The 23594-nt window shown below is 40.6% G+C and overlaps 1 protein-coding gene across 1 annotated transcript in view; it reads left to right on the forward strand.

Moving 5' to 3' along the window:
* Positions 1–23594, forward strand: part of LOC124067783 (dedicator of cytokinesis protein 2-like) — a 90003-nt gene that overhangs the window by 10470 nt on the left and 55939 nt on the right. The window contains exons 17-24 of the mRNA XM_046405385.1: positions 1898–2099; positions 4537–4634; positions 4736–4825; positions 5081–5181; positions 7089–7223; positions 11588–11696; positions 11980–12050; positions 13959–14065. Of these exons, the coding sequence (XP_046261341.1) occupies positions 1898–2099; positions 4537–4634; positions 4736–4825; positions 5081–5181; positions 7089–7223; positions 11588–11696; positions 11980–12050; positions 13959–14065 (913 nt within the window). The remainder of the gene's footprint in view (positions 1–1897; positions 2100–4536; positions 4635–4735; positions 4826–5080; positions 5182–7088; positions 7224–11587; positions 11697–11979; positions 12051–13958; positions 14066–23594) is intronic.

Genomic DNA, 23594 nt, shown 5'->3' on the forward strand with positions numbered 1-23594 from the left:
GTAAGAGCCAGAATAGAACTTTTTGCAAGAATAAACAAGACACACTCAATCAGCTGGTTCAGCATCTGTCACTGAAAACTTCATTGCTTATTGCCGCCCAAATCTCATCTTCCTTGACCGCCAGTTTGCAGAATAATATCATTATGTGATTGAATAGCAGATTAACACACAAAGCTTTCAGACTGTTACAGATGAGAGAGTAATGAATGACACAGCGAGTCTTTCATGATGAGAAAGTGTCACAGTTCATTACTTTTGTCGGACCCACCAGTTTTGAAACCAGCAGCCTGGATCCAGTGGCTTTAAAAATGCTTAAATAACTTGTCAGATGAAAGTGGCAACTTGTCAATTGGTGGCAAATAACACGACCACTTTACGGGGATCGTTTTTATTCATCATCCATGGTCAAGCATGAATGAACGGGATATTTATTGTAACAAAACAAAAGCTCAGTGCCAAGTCCCAACTAATTCTGAAGGTATTTCATCCACATTTGTACAATGGTGGAAAGTATATTTACTTCAGTACGTTTACTCACGAACAGTTTCGAGGTACTTTCTGCTACTTTATACTTCTACACCACCACATTTTGGGGCCATGTTGTACTTTTTTACTCCTCTACAAAGAATAGATGTAGATACAAGATACTTGGCAGATTTAATCAAATAATACAAAATATAATGAGCAAACAAATTATGATGTTATGTCATGCATGAAGATAAAACTTTATTGTTGTTCTGCATAATGAGTACTCATTTTACTTTTGGTCCTTTAAGTATAACTTAACTCTAGTGCTTTTGTACTTAAGTAAAATGCATGGCTTTTACTTGTATAAGAGTATTTGCACACTGTGCTTTTGCTACTTTTTTTAAGTATAAGATCTGAGTACTTCTTCCACGCTGATGAGAAATAAAGGGTCCAATTTACAAATTATTGCAGCATATTGGGTTGCCTGCTTAAAGCATTGTAGAAAAAGGCAGGTAGGTTCTGAAAAAAAGTTTATATTGTAGCCGAGAAAGAATTTCAAGACATTGTTCAGTTGCAACCATCACCAAAGAAGACCTAAACATACAGTATAGTCTGGACAAGAGATAACGGTCACCCAGACAGGTGGAGTGAAGCCAAATAGATTTCCTGCCAAATGAGCCAGAGCTAATATTGAATCCCCTTATTGATCAAATGCCAAATGCAATGAAGATTAATTACTTGTGATTTACTCAAAGACCCGGTGGATGGTCTCACTGTGCCCTCTTTCTCGATTATCTCCCTTTATGCCTGCGTTCCCCTTGATGTGTGTGCCAGTCATGGCTTCAATCTCTTAGCCCTGCTTTTCCAATCACTCTCTCATTATTACTTAGTGGTTTGACATTTGAGAGGGCATAGTTGAGGTTTGTGGCCTTAATGAATTTATCAATCTATCACCTAAAGTAAATTTATACATAGAAGAATGTACAGTAGGTAAAGTATGATCATATAAACCAAATGGAAAATTAATACGCCAGTATATCTCCTCTCTATTTCATATATGATTCCCTTGTTTCCTGTGTGTTTAGTCTAGATTTTCAGCACTTTGTAAATAAGAAACAAAATTGAAAATCTGCCCCAGTTGTTGCTGTTTGTGTTCTTATTTTTCTTACCTGTGTTTGCCCCATTGTATCTAAATTTGCAGGTTTACAAACTGAAGTAGATAATACATAGTGATCACAGAGGTTTACTGCCGTGGACCTGGCGACTTCAATCATTGTTTGTCATTGTTTCCTTCTGGGTTGACCTGATAGCTCACTGCGAGTGCTGTAAACTCCAGTGCATCTCAGCCTTCTGCTTCCATATTATGCCAGATATTGTAGTGTTACTGATCTGTCAGAATTATTGGGACTTCCCCATATTCTCCTCTTAGGGTGATAGCAAACGCATGGAGGATGTGAGCTGCTACTTGTCGTTGCCCTCGACCCGCCAGCACCATGCCGACACCCACAAGGTGGCATCACTGAGCCGCAGCTCCAGCAGCGTGTCCGGGAGCGGAGGAGGCCTGTCGGTCAGCTCAAGAGACAGCTTCACCATCTCCACCCTGGTCTGCTCCACCAAACTCACTCAGAACGGTAGGTGTGTGTGTGCATGTGTAGGTTTGTTTATGTGTGTGTGGGGCAGGTGGTACGATGCTTGAGTGTAGCCCCTCTGTGACTTTGTGTTAATGTCGCTTTAGACACTCATCAGGGCAACTTATTTTTCTTCAGAGACACATACGCATCCACATCCACACAAAAATTGAAAGGTTAGGGCAGAAACCATGAGGAGTGTGAAGGTGTAGGAGATTAAACTTGACACGTCAAAAAACATTAATTAACGTCTTCTTCCTGCAGATTAATAAGGGCACGCCAGGACAGTGAATCATCAGTTGGCTGTGAAATTGGTAGAGGACAAATCCACTACTTAGAAGGTCCCATTTAAGTCTGAAAACACTGCTGGTCCAGTGTCCTCTTTGGACTAAACGGTTGGGCAACTCTGATTTATCCTTAGAAATCCCATAAAATTGGTAGTGCAGGTAACTTTTTTCTGACCTCATTAGTGTTATTTTTAGGTTTAGGGCTAAAGGATGAGTCAGGATGACAGACACTGAAGGGTGAGGTTGCGGTTGGGGTAAAGGAGACGTCTAGCCAATTAATGGTGAGTCGACAGTATGTTAATTAGATTAATGGTGCCAGAACTACAAGTGTGTGTGTGTGTGGCATGGTTATGGATTAGTAAGCAAAGGATGGTGTGTGTGTATACATACACACACACACATAGGTTTTATTAGTAGAAACTGTCGTCATTTTGTCTTACATGGTCTGGTAAGCAGCCACACAAGCAGTCACACATACACTGAAGTGCGCATCAACATCTACAAACACATAAACACACATACACTCCAGACCGTGAGGTGCATCAGACGCAGGTGCAGTGTAACAGCTGTTACTGAGGAAACCAGTCCATCACTATAATGAACATTATCCTGCAGTATTAATCACCTGTACCGCATGCATGCACACACACACATACACACAAAGTCTTTCAAGCACGCAGACACACAGTGTTGTCTGGGGCCACCCACCAGATGTGCAGTTTGGCTCGGTGAGTCAGAAATTATCGGACAGGGAAAGCAGTGAGCTTCAAGCGGGCAGCCCTACAGAGACATGGAGGTCTGCCCTGTGTCAAACTGTAGCAGAATTAATGACAGAAAGTGTGGATTTGAATGTTGAGCTCAAAGTCTCACTAAGCAGAGGAACAAGGACTGTCCACATGACAAATCATCACTTGACAAATTGTTCCTTTGTTGTGGCTCATCACTCAGAAATTCAGTTGGAAAATGCAGAAATTAATATAAAATAAATAATAAATAATGTATAGATCTCTTTTTTCCTACATTGATTCACCAGTATAAAACACGGTATAAAAGTCCAAGAGAGGTTGGAGGCAGAAATACTGAATCTACTTATTAAATTAAAAGCACTTGTTATGTTTGTTGAATAGATGCCAGATTTTCAGTCATGACTTTATTCACCACTTTATTCATCACTTTAAACTGATGAATGTTAGTTGATGCATGTACTTTTTAGTGTACACTAATCAACTACAAGCAACCAGACCTTTCTATGGTATTTTCTTTATACAACATAAATTTGAAATCTTTGCTTTCACTGGCAAGAACAAAAAAATCAAACTCAGAAAGAGTAAATTATGCTTACTCACAAAACAATCTTGAGTTATCTGGAATATTTCTTAATTTATAATAAAACCCAGGAAACTCAAAAGAGAGAGTTGTTGTTGTTGTTGTTGTTGTTGTTGGAGTGTTTGATGAGGTTGACAGAAGCTAAATTCTGTCCAGTATTCAATGCACATAGATTGCACGTGTTGTATTGTAATGAACTGACTCTTGACTGCAGAAAGTGCTTGAAAAAAAAAAAAGAAAAGCTAACGTTAATAAAATTTGCTGCTAATAAATCCGTTATTGCTCACCATACAGCAGAGGTGACATCTTACATTTCTTGGTTGTAATTTAAGCAGAAGTCGGATTTTTGCTGGCACCAAAGACAGTGAAAATGAGATTTTTTCCAGCGGTAAATTTGACCACATTGCACTAATTAATCTAATAACAATTTACAAACAGCAGATGGCAAGATAATGGTACATGCTAAAAAAACTCTGTTTACATTTATTATATTTCATTTATTTGTATTTGTTTGTTTAGTGAGCTAGCTTTGCACACATCCCAACAGATCGCCTTTAAAAATAACAACTGGATGTACCAGTTTTCGATTAATGAACCTATAAATTGATCATGTCCCATTAAAACAGGTTAACATCTTATATGTATTCTGTGTAACACACACTGTTAAATGTGTAAAGGCAGAAAGTGGAAAAAGTACAATTTAGAAACTTTACAGTCAACTATCAATACCTTTATTATAATAGCTTTTTGTGAGCATCCACACTTGAACAATGGTTAAGAGAGCTGAAAAACAGAAAATGTCCTCTGTGTGTGTCTCTCCTCTCCAGTGGGCCTGCTGGGGCTGCTCAAGTGGAGGACTCGACCCGAACTCCTCAAGGAAAACTTGGAGAAACTCAAAATCATTGATGGAGAGGAGGTGGTCAAGGTCAGCAGTGTGAATTCAAGTGTCTCTTTGTATGAATGTGTAGAGTGGCATATGTGTGGTCTCACAGGATGTCTCCTTTGTCTGTGTGTGTGTGTGTGTAGTTTCTTCAAGACACCCTGGATGCCTTGTTCAACATCATGATGGAACACTCTCAGACTGACGACTACGACATCCTCGTGTTTGATGCGTTGGTGAGTGTGTGTGTTTACCCAGCAAGTGTGTGTCTGTGTGTGTGTGCGCCTTGTCAACAGATGCAGCTGATTTCTTGACTAGCTGTCTTAGTGTGTATCGAGTCTGACATCTTTGGGTCTACCTGTCCGTCTTTTTTCCCCCCCACATAAAAATGTCTTATCAGGTGATTGCACATAACTTCTTATTTGCCTTGTAAATATCTGCTGCCATGACAACATGAAACTGTCTCAGTGTTTCCCCCTTCTGTCTGCCAGATATACATCATAGGTCTGATTGCTGACAGAAAGTTTCAGCACTTCAACACAGTGTTGGAGGCCTACATCAAGCAGCATTTCAGCGCTACACTGGCCTACAAGTAGGTGACTTTCAGTTCACCTCCTTTCATCTCTTTCTGTTATATGAGTTTGCTGATTGATAGAACACATGAAATGTCAGCTGTGCATTTATTCATTCATTTGTATGACCTCAGGGATATGTAGGCATGTCAACAATAAGCATGCCATACTTCTTTTGTGTGAAAACATGAGCAGTGATCAGCAAGTTTTGCAATGTTCTGTTCTGCAGTTTCAAACAAATGGGGCAACTCTCCAACCTCTTGGGATTTATGGAATCTCTTAAATCCCATCAGATAATCTCAACAACGCTTTGCTGTCAGGCCAACAAACAGGCTGTTTTGTGATTACGAGACACTTGGACAGAGCATCTTCAGCAGTACAGTAACAGAAATGCAAACGCAGCATAGTATTAGTATGTGTTGCCCCACTTAGAATCACACACATAATCCTGGTATCTCAGAAAGTTGTGCCAAATGTGTTTAAGTGTTAAATCTTTTGTGGTAACTGGAAAGCAACCTGAGGATCTATTGTGAAGCGACTGAGTACTGCACTGTGTCCAGTTGCCACATGAGGTCACTGTGTGTGTGTTGGCCCTTGGAGCGTTTCACTGAGCGGGATTAGAGTGTGCTACTTCACTGTACAGCCAGCTAGCCACAGTTTTAACCCTGCCTCTCTGTGGAGTAGCAGCTAAAGCACTCAGGCATACTCCCCCAAGCTCTTCTGTCTGCTTCTTCCTCTCTGATAATTCACTTCACTTGATTCAGTAGGCTCTGGAGAAAGCATTTGTTCGTGTTGCCAAAGCTTCTGTTAGGAAATTAAAAACATGTCTGACTCCTCCTACTCGCTTTCCTCCTGAATCTTTTCTTGCATTCCCCCAACTGCTTCTCCTACTCTCAGCCTCCTTTATCTTTTATCTCTCTGCCGTTTCTGAGCTGCTTTTTTCTTTTCCTGTCTCATCTTCACTCCATCTATTAATCTGTCTCTCCACCTTTACTCCATCTCTCCACTGCTGGAGTGTTGATGCTCACGCTCTTAAAGAGGGTCACTGCAGCTTAACGTCTATCAGCCCAGGGGCTTTTATGTAAAACTCTTTAACTCCTTCTCACTACAATTTAAACTCCTGATTTCTCGCTCTTAAAAAAAAAGAATAAATCCTTCCATGCTTGCCTTTAAGCTATGCACAAAAACAAAACCAGGGAAGACTAAATGGTAATAACACAATATTTTCAAGGCAAACCTGATGACAATGAGGCCAGTTTAGAGTTCATTCTTTGAGGGAACTTTTATTTTTTAAAAGGATTTGGTTGTTTTAAACCAGTTGGGTGGTCCACAGTTGTAATTTTATGAAAATTGAGAACCACAAATGTTGTTACCCTCTGAAGGCCTACAGGATTGTTCTGAGTGTTGTGAATATGCTGGTACTGCATACCGTGAGATAATGCAGAGGGAGACTGGGAAGGGAAAAGCTGGTAGGTCATAAACTTGAACTGAACTCCGTGCTACTCACACCTCTGTGCAGCTGCACTGAGACAGCAGAATATTTATGCGTGTGTGAGTGTGTGTCTAAAGATGCCTCTGGGCTTTGCGTGTGTTGGAGAGGCTTTTTTCTTTTTCATCATCTTTTTCCATCTGAGGGCAAATAAAAATGTCTGTGAGCTGCGTGAAAGGTACATCTGTTGAGGTGTGAAATACCGCTTTGCCATACCTCCACCTCCCTCCTGGTCTTCCTCTCTCTCATTCTATCATTCTTGCTCTGTTGTTTTTCTGCTCTGAAAAATGTGAAAAATGGAGTTGGTGATTAACTTTCCAACCTGTGGAACATCAGAAAAGGAGACGACAATTCTGACTGAATGATTCTGATTATTTTTCTTTTTTCTTTCTTTCTCTCATGGGTTTGTTTTCTTCTCTTCCTCTCTTTCTCCCCCAGAAAGCTGATGTCGGTGCTGAAGCGGTATCTGGACGTGTCCAGTCGAGGGGAGCAATGTGAGCCCATCCTCCGGACCCTCAAAGCCCTCGAATACATCTTCAAGTTCATTGTCCGCTCGCGCATGCTCTACTCTCAGTGAGTTTTTGTGTACTGTTTCGTAGGCTCATCATTATGATAACGACTTCATTTTTTTTTCCTTTGGACCCACTGTTCTGCACCGTCCACCATCCACAGGATGCAAACCATCCACAGGATGCAAATATAGATTGTTCAAGACACACACATACACGCCTGCACAAACAGAGCCCAGTGACACTGCATTGCAGGAGTAATCGTTTTTGACATCTCTGCGAGAAAAGGCTGCTGATTACAGCACTAACGTGGCTAATAAGCATTGATGATGAAGTGCATCGTCCAAATGAGAGCTAATGACAGGGAAGGGCTGCTGAGTGGGCAGCCAAAGAAACACTAGACAGACTAAGTTCTTGCAGGAGAGACTTATGACACCCACTGTGCTGAGCTGAGTGCTGCACCATATGATGAGTGTAAACACCATTTTCAGCTGCAGCACCAAAGCTTGATGCTGACAGATCAGAGACACTATCCACAGCTGTGTTAGGTGTCTTGCCAATGGGTGACCTGCGTGTGTGTACTCACATCTGTATAAGATGCAGGCATCTCATTTACAACCAACAACAAAGTTTCAAAGTTGGGACACTCTTGACACTTTTGAGGATTCTCTTTTCATTCCTAATTATCACCTGTTGCCAATGAACCTGTTTACCTGTGGAACCTTAAGGTTTTTTTCATTTTTTTTCAGTCTTTTGTAGTCAGTGTCCCAACTTGTTTGAAATGTGTTGTTGGCATCAAGTACAGAATAAGCATATATTTACAAAAATCAGTTAAGTTGAGTTAGAACATTAAATTCTTCGTACCGTTTTCGTTTTTGCTATATGTGTAAATTGTGTAAATTCTAAAATGATCACATTCTGAACGCGTAGGTTTTACGCGACATTTTAGGAATCAGGGTTGTAGTGCTTGTTCATGAAAGAATGCGAGATTTCCATGTGAATTGTAATGGATCATCTGTCTGCCTGTTAGGAGTGGTGAATAGGGGTTGTATAACTGACTTAGGCAGTTAGGACAGTGGGTGTGTCTGTTCATTCACACACGTGTACATTTGAAGTGCATGTTCAAGTATATCTCTTTGCAAGTGTGTGTGTGTGTGTGTGTGTGCATGTGGATCACATTATCACTCCGCTGCTCCTGGATTGACTGAGCTCCAGTCGCCAACCTCCCCTGGGTATCTCTGAACTGATAAACCTCACTCTCTCATTCTATCTTCCTCTCTCTCTCTCATCCTCTATCTGTCGTCCTCCAACAACCTGCAGCCAGCAACTTCAACTTGCTCCACATCTAAAGTTTTCACATCAAATTTGTCCTCCCATAAGGACTTGTCATGCCAACAGAGAATCAGGGGAGAATCAAGGGAGCCACAGACACTGTAGGTGCATCTGTAAAGCTCCATCATCATCACCGTGAAGACTAGCAGTCATTAATAGTTAAATAGATAGCATTGAAGATTTATTAGCTTGTCAAACTGGCTTCATGCTCATGCAAAGTCTGTTAGGAGCATGTGATATTTGCTTGAAAAATATGTAAGGCACGCTGTACCAGATTTTGCTCTTTCCTTCACCTTCTGTCTGTCCTTCACGCCCTATAGCTTTCATTACTTTCCTGTAATCTAGTTCATCAGTTGTATGTGTTTCTTTTTCCTTTCCCCCAAGCACCTGTTATGTTCCATATTTCTCCTTTGTGTTATCCTCCCCTCGTCCTCTTTCTTTCCATCTCTAGCTTCATCTTTGCATCTCACCTTCACTCTTTTCTTCATTTCCTCCTTCTAATGTTTCACATCTTCCCAATGGGAGCACATTGCATTCACTGCGTAACGTGAGAAATAACAATATATTCTAATCTGAATCTCTTTTCTCATTGATGTGATAATGATCTTATTGTTACGTGATAACTTCTGTTTCCTGTGACATAGTATGATTATAGAGTCTCTCTGGGTCATCACATTGTCTAGACTTTCTAATCTCTGTTATTTTATTCTTATAATGATGTCTCAGTATATTCAGATCATTTATCATGATAAGACGACATAACATCTGGTAATATTAATAATGAGCACATCCACAATATAATGAGAAACAGCTCATAATAGTAACATTCGTGACATGGGGGGCAGCATACTTGATTTACTCTGTTCCATCCATCGGATACAGAAATACCAATCTTTACAGAGCAAACAGTAATTTGATGAATTCCGGCTCTGATTGCCTTAGGGGGGTCTGCATTGTTTATAATTGTTTGCATGAATAAACTCTTAAACTCATATATGATTTAACAACTGCATGACTCACTGTGCCACTCTCAGTTTTACTTGTCCGTCCTAGAGGAGCAATCTAATTTGGATTGAACCATTTTGATGCATCGCTGCACTATTTGTTTACTGGCCCATGTGTGATGCAAACCTGCATTCCAGATTTGACCAAACCTGAGGAAACCTTGTGTCATTGCTTAATTGCAGCATTGAACGTTTTTGTTGATTGGTCCTACGGGAGCTGCAATTATAAATCATAACAAGGTGACACTTGTGACTGATTTGCGTAGTCAGTGAGTTCATAATTCATGGGGGACATGTTTATTGTTGTCTTGTCGTTCTCCCTTTTCCTTGTGTCATCCACAACCACATCCAGCTGAGCCGTCCTCTTTTTGTAGTTGCTGTTCGACTCTCCTTCGTTCTTCAGATTTTCAGTGTCCCTTGCTCCTTTCTCTCCCTTCTATTGATTCGCCTCCCCTCATCTCCCTCTGTCTCCTCTCCATCTTTCTCTAGCATTAGTTTTCTCAGCCATTATGACATGTTTGTTCTGTTTTATGTGTGGGTTTAAATGTCTTTGTGTGTGTATGTGTGTCTAGATCAAATGACTAAAATGTATCCCATTTGTACAATAATGCATGTTATAACCTGTACCGTACCACTTAAAATCCACTAAACTAAAAATGACCTCAGGAGTTCACACACACACACACACACACACACACACACACACATTCATATCTTCTGAGTTGGATTAAAGTGGTTAACATAGTTAACATGTTAAGATACTATACTAATGGAACACATTTTAGTGAAGATTACAGATATGTGTTATGACACCAGCACTGACCCTGACACATCAGGATGCATCCTCTCTCTACACACCCACCCACACACACATTCATGCACAGACAGGCCCGATGGATTAAGCAGGACAATGCGTTTGTAATCATAACTGTACTCTGCAAAGAGCCCAGTGATAATACCTCTGTGTGTTACGGCCTAATCCCCCCCACCCACCCCACATGCTAAATTCACTGTGTGCCACATGCTAATCCTTCCCCCCAGCACTCATAACTTCTATTGTAATTAACAACTGCACAGCTCCACTGAATCACAGAGAGATAGTGAGGAGGCGGGGAGATGGATGAGAGAAAAGTTTGCTAGGGGTGGAGGAAGTACAACTGAGGGATGGTGGAAGAATGCCTGGGTGTTTTTATGTGATGTGAAAAGCAAAGATAATCCAGTTGTTGTTGTTTTTTTATTATTAATTTTATAATCACAGCAGTCAGTGCTCATCAGTGTCTATTTTTTCCTTGTCAACATAATAACTGAATATAAAGCTCCAAATTAAAAGTGTCTTGGACTTACGGCTTCATCTGTAAAATTAGATGTAGACTGAAGTGCTAAAGCGCAATATTGCACCTTAATGTTGACTGCGTTTTCAACCACATAGCTGCAAGATGTGAGGAGCTGCAACCAATTCAGTAGATGCCGCATTTCCGTAAAAACACAACAATTTAGGAGTGATTTCGCTTGTTTCTAGATTACAGAGAGAGACAGAATTGACTGGATGAAAATAACTTCAAAAACATTATCATTACCAACTTGAAAATCAATTTAAACTGTGATAAATCAAAACAACTGCTGCAGAACAGTTTACATCCCAGTTGAATGGAGAAAGATAGAGAATGTTTAAGAGCTTCCACGAGTACGTGCCTTAGTGAAAGAAAAATGACCTACATTCTAATATAAGATGAAGGATCAGCTTATGATTCATGATTATACTTGAGTAATGCACTTAGGGTGAGTTGATTTAAGAAATAAGCAATGAACTCACACCTGCTTCAAGTACTGAAGGTGACAGTAAAAAGATATATATAGAATGTAATCGCTTTTCCACATTTCCGAGTATTTACAGTCAGTATTTACATCCTATTTGAGCTTCTTGTCTCCTGGTTTTTACCCTTCTTCTCTTATTGTTTCTCTCATGTCCCACCCCCACTAATTCAACCCGCCTCCGTTGTTTTGTCTCATCTTTCAAGTCCTTTCTTAATCTGCCCACCCCCCTTCCCTCTATCTCTCTTGTTAATCATGCCATGTTTTCTGATGCTCACAGGCTGTACGAGGGCAAGGAGCAGGCGGAGTTTGAGGAGTCGCTGAGGAGGCTTTTCGAGTCCATCAACAGCCTGATGAGAACTGACTACACCACCACTCTGCTGCTTAGGGTAATCATGCACGCTCAGCCCGCAGATACTGTTTTAAAATCTATCTCTCATTCTCGTTGCTTAAACTGACGCACACATACAAACAGGTTAAGTCACAAAGACAGGCAGGCAAGTGGCCCTGTGGAAAATAAGACCAAATTTTTTTCTCACACTTGATGAGAGATTGAGATGATGAGAGAGTGTTTGATGGCAAAGTCACCTTCTGTTCACCAAGAGCTTCCACAGGTTTTCAGGACAGCAAGTTAAGATTGTTCTCCTGTGGTGTGTGTGTTTGTGTCATCAGGTTGCCGCTCTGAAGTACCTGCCAACGGTTCTCCATGATGTTGAGAAAGTGTTTGATCCCAAACTTCTCAGGTATGCTTACCTTTTAAAGACACACACACACACACACACACACACACACACACACACACACACACACACACTAGTGCCTTATCTTTGGTCTCATTCAGGGACATTGACAGAGAGGATATATGGGAGCTTTCAGCTTAGTCCAAGTTTTCTTACTGGCTTTGTTCATCGACCCCCATCTTTCTGTCAGCCATCCTGGTCGAGCCTTACCTTCTTTATCAGGTGATAAAAATCTCATCAAACTGACATATACACAAGGACACTCAAACACACAGTGCACCCCTTCCATGTGCCCCTGAGTGCAACGACAATTTCTGTGAAACTATCAAACAGAACCAATTCAGAAACCTCTTCTCTCGGGTTTATTCTCAGTCTCCGGAAGAGCAAAATGATATGTAATGGCTTGTTTAACCTCTCTTTGACCCAGAATCAAACTTATAATGTACTGTTTAACCCAGGAAATGACCTCAGTGTATATCACTAGCTTGGACCCAACTAGAAATTTCAGGAACTTTAGTCATCCTCTAGCAATTCCACAACCAAACAGGGATATACTGACTTGATGTGACCTTCTTATTTTGCCAGAAGAAGATGTCAATTGTTGCTTTCTTGACTAACAACACAGTTTCAAACACCCTCATCCTCATTCATTTCTCTTTTCACCTCTCTGTAACCTGTTTGTGCTCATGTGTCCCCCGAGTGGCTCGATGTCAACACAGCATCACAAAGGTGCTACCTTTAACACAAGAGACACAAACAAATACACACACACATACACATACACACACAGGCATACAAGGTGATGAGGGTCCAAGAGTTAAAAATCCGTCCACACATTCTCACTTTCTGTAATTTATTTGCTCTATCTTTCTCTCTCTCCTCTATGCACATTAGCTCACCTTTATTATCTGTCTCCACTTCTTTACTCACACATGCACAAACATACCCGAGAAATCTGAACTTGAAAGTAAGGTCCCTGATGCATTCCTGATCAGAGGTGCCTCGGGCAGAGTTTGCAAAAGCAAGCTGTGTGAATTACAATCACTGTGCATGAGGTGGACATCAAAGCTTTATCTCATCTTCTGTATAGCCACATTCCTTGTAATCTCACCTGCAGTGTGATCCACGGATCCACACACAGTGTCGGTTATGCGTGTTTTTTTTTTTTTTTTTGTTAGTTTGTTGTGTCCTTTGCATGTCCATGTGGGAATAGGCTGACATTTTGGGTTTTAATTAAATTCAGCTCAGATGATTAGTTGTCCTGATAAGTCTGCCTCTGTGGCCCAGTCTGTCCTTGTTCCAGCTTATGCACACCAGAAGTCATGCAAACCTTTTTTGTTCTGTTTGGGTTTGAGACCAGAGGTGATGCATTTCATTCTCTCATACCATCACTGAAAGTGCTTCAGTAACCTGTGTGGCATAATTTAAGGAGACAAAGTGAGAGACAAGCAAACAAATGGAGACAGAGGGTTCGCCATGCTCCGAGCATTTAATCTTTTAAAGTGGCACCAGGGCTTGCAACCAGCCTGCTTAATTATTCTAAAATTGAATTTGGGGCGGAGGATGACTCAAACCTGTGTCTTCATTAAAGCGCGTTTAGTCTTTGGCTCATTTGTTTTCCTGCAGCACGCACTGTCACCACACATACCCATGCTACACAACCATTGCCTTTAGTTACTGCATATTTTATGACCTTAAAGAAGAGATGTCCTTACGTGGTTGTGTTTTCGATCTTTAAATTGATTACATGGTGGTAATAAAACCATTTTTTTTGTTAATAATCAAAGCATGTACATAAATCTCTGGAAAATCTTTTGAAATATTTCCTGTACTCATTCTCAAGAAAACAAACCTGTCGCTCGTCCTGTATTATGATTTTTAGCTGATTTGTTTTTGTCTTTCTCTCTCCAGTCAGCTGCTGCATGACTTTTATTCCTGCATCCCCCCTGAGAAACTCCAGAAGCAGAAGGTGGCCTCCATGACTGAAATTGTGAGCAGCCAACTCTTCCAGAGACAAGGTGTGTTATTTTCTAAGAGCAGAGCAACTAACAGACTTAACGATTGCGTAAAGAACCAATCGCAGATGTGGACAGTGCTAAACAACTGCCAGCCCGTTCTGTGTGAAATCCTACAGAGCATTAGTTGCTTCATGCTTTAAGGCTGAGATCACATTAAAAGGTCTATTATACAGTGAGTAATTCCTGTCCAGCAAAAGGACTGGGCAGACAGCTGTTCCCGCTATACTTTATGAGCTGTAAGGGAGTGTCTTTGCTTTAAAGGTTTTATCTTGATATGGCACAGTGGTTAAAACTGTGATGCTAATACTCTAAGGGTAATGTTCCATTCCCTGCAGGGCCATCCAGTAAAGCACTCTGGTTGAAAGCATTAGCTAAATGATAAAAGGACATCCTCGTGTTATTTTTTAAATATATATATATATATATATATATATATATATATATATATATATATATATATATTTAGTTGGTTTATTGCAGTGTAGACACATATTCAAGTCAAGTAAATTTAATTTAGATAGAATAAATTTATTATAAATTATAAATTATGTTTTTTTATTTGCTACTAGATTAAAAAAGGCTTTGAATTATCTGCTAGTTCAGGTGGGATTCAAATAAAGAAGACTTGGATATTTGAGTTTCTTTGGGGCTATTTTCTATTGATATAAAGAAAACAATATTTGATGAGTGTAATACACAATTTCATTGCTGCCTATTTCATCTTCACTGACATTGCAATCAGTGCAGTGGACCCCAGTCAGATACCATCTTATTACAATCAGAACCAGTGGCACCTACTAATGTCCTCCACTGATGGTAAAGGTCACTATAATTCACACTTGCTGAGATTAACCAGTCTTGAGGCTAAAATAACATTGACCTGAAACAGATATTTGTTAGTCACTGGCAGTATCTAATGGTTTTCTTTTGTCCTTGTGGGACTGACGTTCCCTCTCCGCCCAGACTGAAAATGTCCATGAACCTTTTTGCAAATAGAAAATAAATACAACGTTCACGCCTCAGTAGGTGTTGGTGTTGAATACAGAGAAAGATAAGTGTTATCCATATTAATGTCAAGGTAATACCTGCCATCTGCCAAACTAGAATATCGCCTTATTTTTGAAGCAGATAGACAGGAAGTGTTCACAGAATGCCGCATTTTCAGAACGCCGAGTTTTCACCGTTTGTACCTTTTAAGTGATTTTTAGATTAGATGTGGGAAAATTGTCAAAGACACATGAATTTGTCTGTACCTTTTAAAGTGCACTACACATCAGTGATCTCACACACTGTGCACCAATCAGCCCACCCCCTACCTCTGTTCAGCTCTATTATCTCTGTCTAATTTGCTTGTAGTGGGCTGATAAGTGGTGGTTTCCCCTGCACAGGAATGGTGATGGATAGAATGGGCAATTGCTGTGTGGCTATATAATACAGACTCAATAAGTGGGTCCATAATCGGGCCTCTACAGTGCAAACTGAAGAACTGCAAGTTGACTGTGAGTGATTGTTGTAGACCAAATTTGGTATGAGACAGAAATTGGACTGAGTGGGATTGAGATTGGATACACGCTGGGCTGTGCTAGACTGATTGAGTCACATCGAGGATATCGCTCCATGTGTGCATGAATGCATTCTCGTACACAACCTGCAAACACATTTGTATGTATTTGTTTCAGAATGACTGATGACACTATATCTGGATGTGAGGGTATTTGTGCATTTCTGTATTTGTGCAGTGGTGCATGGTAAATGGGCATGTGCATTGCTTTGAATGTTGTTTTTGCCCAGTGTAACAGTGGGTCCATTCATTAGTCATGCGCTGCCAGCCAAGTCGGTAGCTGGTCCAGGATACGGCCCTTTGGTATTGATCCTGGCTCAGATGATTGATTCCCCAGGGGGCGAGACGACGGGCTGAGCCCTCTGGCTAGCTGTCAACACGCTCAGAGTCACACTCTGTCACCAGGAAAGGAAGAGGAGGGGGAAGAAAGTGATAAAAGTAACAGGGGAGCCAGCAATGGGTGTGACAGTTAGAGAGCAGGATAGATAGAAAAAAAAAAATCAAAAGAATATAAGGCATCATGCCAAAATACTATATATCAATTTTGGCAATCGAAGTCCTCTGAATTATAAGTCAAGATGTTAAAAATGGATGACTATCCTCTACCTGTTTTGGAAGTAAAAGAGTTTGAGATAACTTTTAGTTATAGTAGTTTTAGTTAGTTTTAGTAGTTTTACTTCCATTTACATTTTGGAAAGTTTTTTTAATCATACGGAAATGTTCATGGCATCGTGAGTGTTTATTATTTCTGAAATAATGAAAATCTCCTTTTGGAATAAAACTCGTTAAATTGAGATTTTAGTCAGGCAGAGGCAGAGGAGGCCAAGGAGATAAGGGCAACCAGTTGAGGAAAGGATGGATAATAGAAAAATAGATGAGCTTATTGTTCATTTGCAAGGAGGTAGACGGAAAGAGGAGATGGGAAGAATCTTTGGTAGAAAAAAAAAAGACTTAGAGGAAAGACAGATGACATGATGATTGGTAACAGTTGGGCAGAAGGATACGCAAATGGTGGAAAAGACGGATGACAGGTGAGTGGAGAGGAGACAAAGGAGGAGAAGGAGCAAGGGATTTGATGCAGAGGAAACAGGTGAGAGGTGATGCTGAGAGAAAACAAAATAACATGGGGAAAGTGAGAAGTAGTTTGTGAGCGACTGGCCTTGTTTTGCCATTAAGCTGCCCAGAAGTAATTAAAGTTTAAGTACTGCTAGCACGCAATCTTTCAGCAAACCTGCCCGCTGTTGGTCAGCGATACATAACCCCTCCTCTGCTCTTTCCTCTCCATCCTCTGGCACGGTGTTTATTTATTTATTCGTTCATTTGTGCATTGGTCCATTCCATCTCGATTTCTGCATCACCAAATGAGGGCTGACACTCAGTCTAATTGAGATGCATTTTAGCATTGGGATGCTAATCAGAAGGGTTGTATTGTAGGATGCGATTCGGCCAGGAGGCTGAAATATGCGGCACAGCTAAATTATATATTTATAATAGCTAATGGCCCCCGGTGTCCTATCACTGCACTGCAATACATATTTAATAACCCCTACCTGTCTGTCTGACTGTCTGTCTGGACAGGCCTGCCAAGCTCACCCTCCAGGGAAAAATGTCAAGCCACTGACAGTATAAGAGAGCTTAGGTGATGGAAGAGGATTGTGTGTGTGTGTGTGTGTCAGTGTGAGACGAGATCGCTTGCTTGCTCACGTCTGACAGACTTTAAAATATGCTCGTTTTTTCATCCAAACTGAATAGTAAGAAATTAAAACTCACCAAAAACGCAATGGGTTGTCTTTTCACTGTTCCAACAATCAATAACTCCGGTTTGGTCTAAATAAACCATTAACTCACTCAACTCGGACAGCTTGACTGAACAGCAGTGGCGAACAACAAAGCGGTTGGTCAGAGCGTACTTTCAGCAGAAAGCACCAGAACCTTTTAGAAGCTTATGGACTAAATTCTGGATAAAAAATCGGTTCAATTAATCTGCTTCTTTCTCAAAATTATGCATGTATTTTGAGAAACATCAATGAAAACCAGAAAAACAACCATGTATGACAGTTAAGATTCTAATGTTGTTGTTGTTTTTAAGCATTTACACAGTAGGAAAGCTTGTCATGAGGCCCTGTCACATGGTCACATATAATCATTTTTCTCCAACCCTGGTTTGAAATGAATTTATGTGTGTGTTATGTTTTTGTGCATGTGTGTACGCTTGTCTGTGTTTGTGTCCAACTTGCCGATTTTGTCTGTCCATGTGCTTGGCTTTCTCATGACTGATTGCGTCCATGGGCAGTGTTTGAAGGGATTGGATTTTGTGTTCTCTTGCTCAGAAATACTCCTCTGATTTATTCAGCATACGCTCCTGGGATTAAGGGCCTTGGCAAGCACATACTGTATACACACACAAGCACACATAATGCACCCATATGCACTGTGGTACACATGCACAAATACACATGTGCGTCCTGTCATACTGGTTAATCTGGTTTTGAGACAAAATTAAATTGACGAGGCGCATTATAACTCAATTTAGGCAAATTATAATGTCGTCAGGCAATCACTGTGACAGATTGAGAGCATTAAAACTGATAAAGGGGGAAAAAAGACTGAGAGATCAGGGAGAGCAAAGTGCAGAGGGACAGAGGGATGAGTCTGTCATGTTGTTTGCCCACTCATTTCCCAAAGCTGGTCAAAGTTCCTGATTCAATCCACTAACCCTCTGTATCTTCTCAACCAGACTGCCGTTTCCCTCCTCCATCTGTACAGCTGGAAAAAAGACTGCAGTCACATCACTTGTCTTGTAGTACACAATAAACAGATAGAAGGAAGCCCCATACGATTTCTCTATAACATGACTTAAAAATAACCCGTAATACAGAAAATCAAAAAAACTGCCTGTGAAGTAAGCATTTTTTAAATTTATCATTCATATCACTCCATATAAACAGCACCAATCTCATTACTTAAATTGCTTGCGTTTGACTGCGATGCATTATACATTATTGTTGACACTGTTCACACCCATGTATTTCCCCTGCTGCGATTACTTAACAGATGCATGTCAGCGTTTGATGAATATGGATGAGTGATGTACTGTACAATTATTATCGTCGGGATTTAATCAGGGCTGAGTGATCTTAGTTATCCCCGCATTCGCTACCAATCACCATTAGTGACGCATCACGTTTGGCCCCAGTTATAATACACTATACGGACAAAAGACCCTTACATCAACAGGGGACTTTAATGACATCACATTCTAAATACACAGACAGCTTTGCCACTCTAACAGCTTCCACTCTTCTGGGAAGGCTTTCCGCAAGATTTTGGATTGTTTCTGTGGGAATTTTTGCCCACATGTGATAAGTGGGAGGGTTACCGTGATGATAAGAAAGAGTTTGCATTCACCAGAGGGACCTGCATTTATTGTTATGTATTTCTCCTGGCCTTTCTCAAAGCAGCGAGTTGAGCTGTAATTTCAAAGCTGTCAGCTTTACTGTTGCCCAGGGTGTGTGTGTGTGTGTGTGTAACAGGTTGCTTGGTGGTCCAATAATCCCTCATTTGCCCATATGCCGTATCCCAGTTATATTGACATATTAAGAGATGGACATGTGCATCATAAAAAATCTAATTGTCATATGTTTGCTTTGTCCCCTCAGGCTGTCTAATAAGTGCTTCACTCTCCTCTGCTTCTTATGAGCAGCAGTATCTTTGTTTACTGCATATCTCTTCTCTTCTCTTCTCTTCTCTTCTCTTCTCTTCTCTTCTCTTCTCTTCTCTTCTCTTCTCTTCTCTTCTCTTCTCTTCTCTCTTACCTCCTGCTGTGATTGATTTGATTAGATTTTATGCTGTGCTACATTGCATTGGTTTTTGCTACATAACATTAAGGATCATCATCTCTCCTCTTACAGTAACTGCATTGAGATCATGCTTTAAAACACCCAACATAAACAGCCTGCCGTACCTGTCAGATAATTAGGAATATAAATTCAGTAATGTGTTTGTGTGTGTGTGTCTGCGCGCTAATATGTGAGTTTTGGTGTTTGACAGTAGAGGAGCCAACTGCCACGAAGAATTTCTGACTGTTGTTGTGCAGGCTGACCCAAAATAGCTTACTCTAGAGCTGTGGTTTGATTGTTCCACGATGGTAATGAGAGAGAGAGAGGGAGGTAAAGAGAGGTAGAGAAATAGTTTCTGCCATTCATTCAGAGTCTGCAGAGACTGCAATTTGAGAGGTTGTGGGTGAAACAGTAGAAGAAAAGACGGATGGATGAGACTAATGGAGCAAAGTGAATGGAGCTTAATCATTTTGGGAAATGCCTCTGTCTTACACTCTCCTTCAGACTCATTTATATTCTGATCCGCTCTGTCTGTGGTCTGATCTTGATGGAAACTGAATGCAGACAAGGACAGCAGAGGGACACATTGGTCAGTGCATCAACATGCTTACCCATTAAGTCATTTGGTACAGATATGAGACAGGAACAACCTGCCACAACGGTTTGCTGCAGTTCATAGCGCAGCCAAACAATGTTTTTCTCAGGTTATGGCAAAATAACATCCCTGGGTCTGTTAAAATCTTAATGATCCCCACTGGGATGCTGGATCATTATGCAGCAGCAGCAGTTGAAATATTTGAAATGGATGCCATTGAAGATGTTATGACAAACAATTTTAACACTTCAGTAAATTGGTTGTAATATAAAGAATGTGAAGTGAATAAAGATTTACGGATCGAACAATCGTGTTTACCCTGTTATACAACCTAAACAACTGGAAAGCAGGATTTACAAACTGAAATCAGATAAGGGTTTAACCAGAGGCAGCAGCTTCTCGATGCTCTCCTATTAGAGGACACTGGGAATGATAAGTTCACCTTGCGGCATTCATCTGCTATTGATCTGCCTTGGTTAAACTGATCAAATCTCTGTTGGTAGCAACTAATGCTACCAACAGACTAATTGGTCAGTCAATTTAATAGAAGATGGAGCAGAGGAGTAAGACAAGGGGTGGCAATTAGTGGGTGACTCATAGAGACTGACTAAGACAAGTGGAAAGAAATATATTTTACAAGCTGTTTGATGCACAGGGTGGAAGCAACACTCAAGGGGCTATCTGAACAGTAACAGTATTTGCTATCTTTGCAAGAAATCTTTGTTTTAGTAGTAAGCATGATAAACATAGCGACTTCTGTCTGGGCGAGTGAGCAAATATCAACGCATACGTGGTGTTATACATTTATATTGTTCTTAATTTCTTGTTGTGGTAAGTTCTGGTCTACTTTTGTATGTTTGAATGCACCCTCGAGAGAAAATATATATAAAAAAAAATCAGTTATCCTCAAGATGGCTCTCTTTCTTGTAATCTTATTTACTTTGTTTTTTGCTGACTGTATTTGTTCTGTGCCACATCTCATTAATGTAATGGAAAAAACATTCCCAATGAAAAATGCACTTTCATGCATAAAAAAAGATGTATATCACCATCATTCAGTAGTGCACTCTGTCATCCATAACTTATTGGCCAAAACTTTTGTAAGAGCACTCACTCACACAGGCAAGACAATTTTATGTATTTCTGTGAAAAAAATGACACCACTAAACCATTGTTGGACAGCTTTCTTGCTTTTACAAATCACACGTGTCAAATATGTTTTACTGCAACACCAATTTGAACCAGTAAAAAAACAAAAAAAACAAAAAAAAGGAAAACACAACAGAGAAGTGTGGACAGAAAGGCACAGACTAAATATGAAGAGAGGAAATGTAGGGCTTTAAATTTCTAATGGGGCTTAAAGATGGAGCAAGGGAAAAAGTGAGGGAGGAAGTGGAAGATAAATGAAGTATGGAGGGAGAGTGGATGAGAGGAGACACCCACAGTGACACAGAGAGATGAAAAACCTGCTGAGAGAGACATTTAGTCATCACCAGGCGGGAAGACAGTTGGCGTGGGCCCAACCCCCTCTCAACTCAAAGATTTACTTGTCGTTGCGCTTCCAAAACCTCCTCATTATCATCTTTTCTATCACTCGGTCTTCCCAAAAGAAAGACATGACAACCGAAGGGAGGAGCTAGAGAGAGAAGGGGGGGGGGGGGGGGGGTGTGGATAGAAAGGGGAAGACACCTCTGATTTACACATCTCTTAGAAACTGAGACTGCATCTCATTATTGTGTGCTGTAGTTTATTGTATTTGGTTGTCAAATGGAAAAAAAAATGAAATAGAAAAAGGATGAGTTGGCTGCTTTGCCATCAAAGCTGCTCTCTCTGCAGTGGCCTGTCAGCACTGGTGGCTGTCCGTTCTCACAATCTTGGTAATCCAAACACATAACCACACTCTCACACAGGCACAAAGAGATTCCAGCTCTTTACGCTCAGTTGTGGTGAAGCACGCACATTTGGACACACGCTTGTATTAATAATCAAAGGCACATTACAGCTAGAATAAACAGGCATTTCCAGTAGAATATAGATGAGTAATTGAAGCTCTCTTGGTGTGCATTCTGAATATGTTGTATGTGAGCACCTTGGACATTTATGTTTCTTTGAACATGCGTGAGTCTCACCTGCATGTGGAAAAGTCAGATGAAAAAGACTACATCACAAGTTCTTGATTTCTGTTTGCCTGTCTGTGCCCCTTGGCGAAGGTCTCTTCCACAGCATGGATGAATTGATTTACTGCATTTTTGCGCCACAGGCTAAATCAAATAACATGCAACAACTGTAGATCACGCAGGCAAGGGGAGGATGGAAACATGAGTGTGCACAGGAAAGTGCAACTTTGGTGCATTCACTGTTGTTGATTTTAGTCCCAAAGGTGTGTGTGTGTGTGTGTGTGTGAAATTACGCTTTTTTTTTCATGACAAAAAGACTCGTAAACTTTATGGTTTTTTTCACATTATATCAAAGCTCTTCATTGATTTTCTCTGGTGCCTTTTGCACAGTTTCTCAACTTCTTCATCGCCCTGCAACAACCACAAACCCACCCCCAGCAAGCTCCGCCAAACAGAGCTATGCAAAAATGGTTTAAGGTTATGGGATTAGGGCCATGGCTGGGGTTAGAACCTGGCAATCCTAGCAAAGGATGCTCGATTTGCATGCAGCCCAAAGGAAAGTGCTGTCTTTGAGGCTCAAGCCAGAGCAGATCTAGAGCACACAGCACATGTAGTACTGGTGAGATGACAGAAGCTCAGGAAGAAACTTGCTGATACATTACTGAAAGGCTATAGTTAAATTAATTTAACCTGTAAATCTTGAGTTGCAGAAGCAAAATTATTATGGCCAGAACTTAAACGGGAATCGACAAGAAAAGAGTTAAAGGACGGGTGTATTGTCAGGAGAGAGAAAGGAAACAAGACGGGTAACAATAGGCAAAATATTGAGATGGAGAAGGCAGAGATTGCATCGTACATAGAAGACCAAGGAACAGAGAGAAAATAAATAACAGATGAAGAACAGTGTGACACACAAGAGAGAATGAGTTGTGAAAGGAGCCTGGCAGAAGCTGCAGCTTGTACAATAAAGCTTAATTTACATTTTTTTTCATTTAAGGCCCAACAGAACTTGCATTTGTGCCAGTGAAATTAATTGCATTTTGTCAGCGAACAACTGTTTTTCACTGTGGCTATGGAAGTCCCACTAGCTCAGATAAGGGCAGATTTGTACAGAGTGTAAAACTGCCGAACTACTCTACTCCGCCAGTATGATAGTACTCTCAAGATTTATTTGGACTCAGTAAAGAAACAAAATCCAACTAAAATGACCTCAAGAGGCTCCACTTGCAGCATGTCTGTTTAAAAATCTGTCAAGTTTGACTGGACCACTGAGGTGATCAACTGTGAGAAGGCATGATTTATTTTTATTTATTTTTTCCCCTTTGCATATCCATCTGTTGGTTAAAAACACACTTTTCTTCCCGTAGATTTTATGTACGGTAAGACGCAGTGCAGCAGAGTTAATGGAAATAGCAAT

Source organism: Scatophagus argus, chromosome 12, assembly GCF_020382885.2.
Source record: "Scatophagus argus isolate fScaArg1 chromosome 12, fScaArg1.pri, whole genome shotgun sequence".
Lineage (NCBI taxonomy): Eukaryota > Metazoa > Chordata > Actinopteri > Scatophagidae > Scatophagus > Scatophagus argus.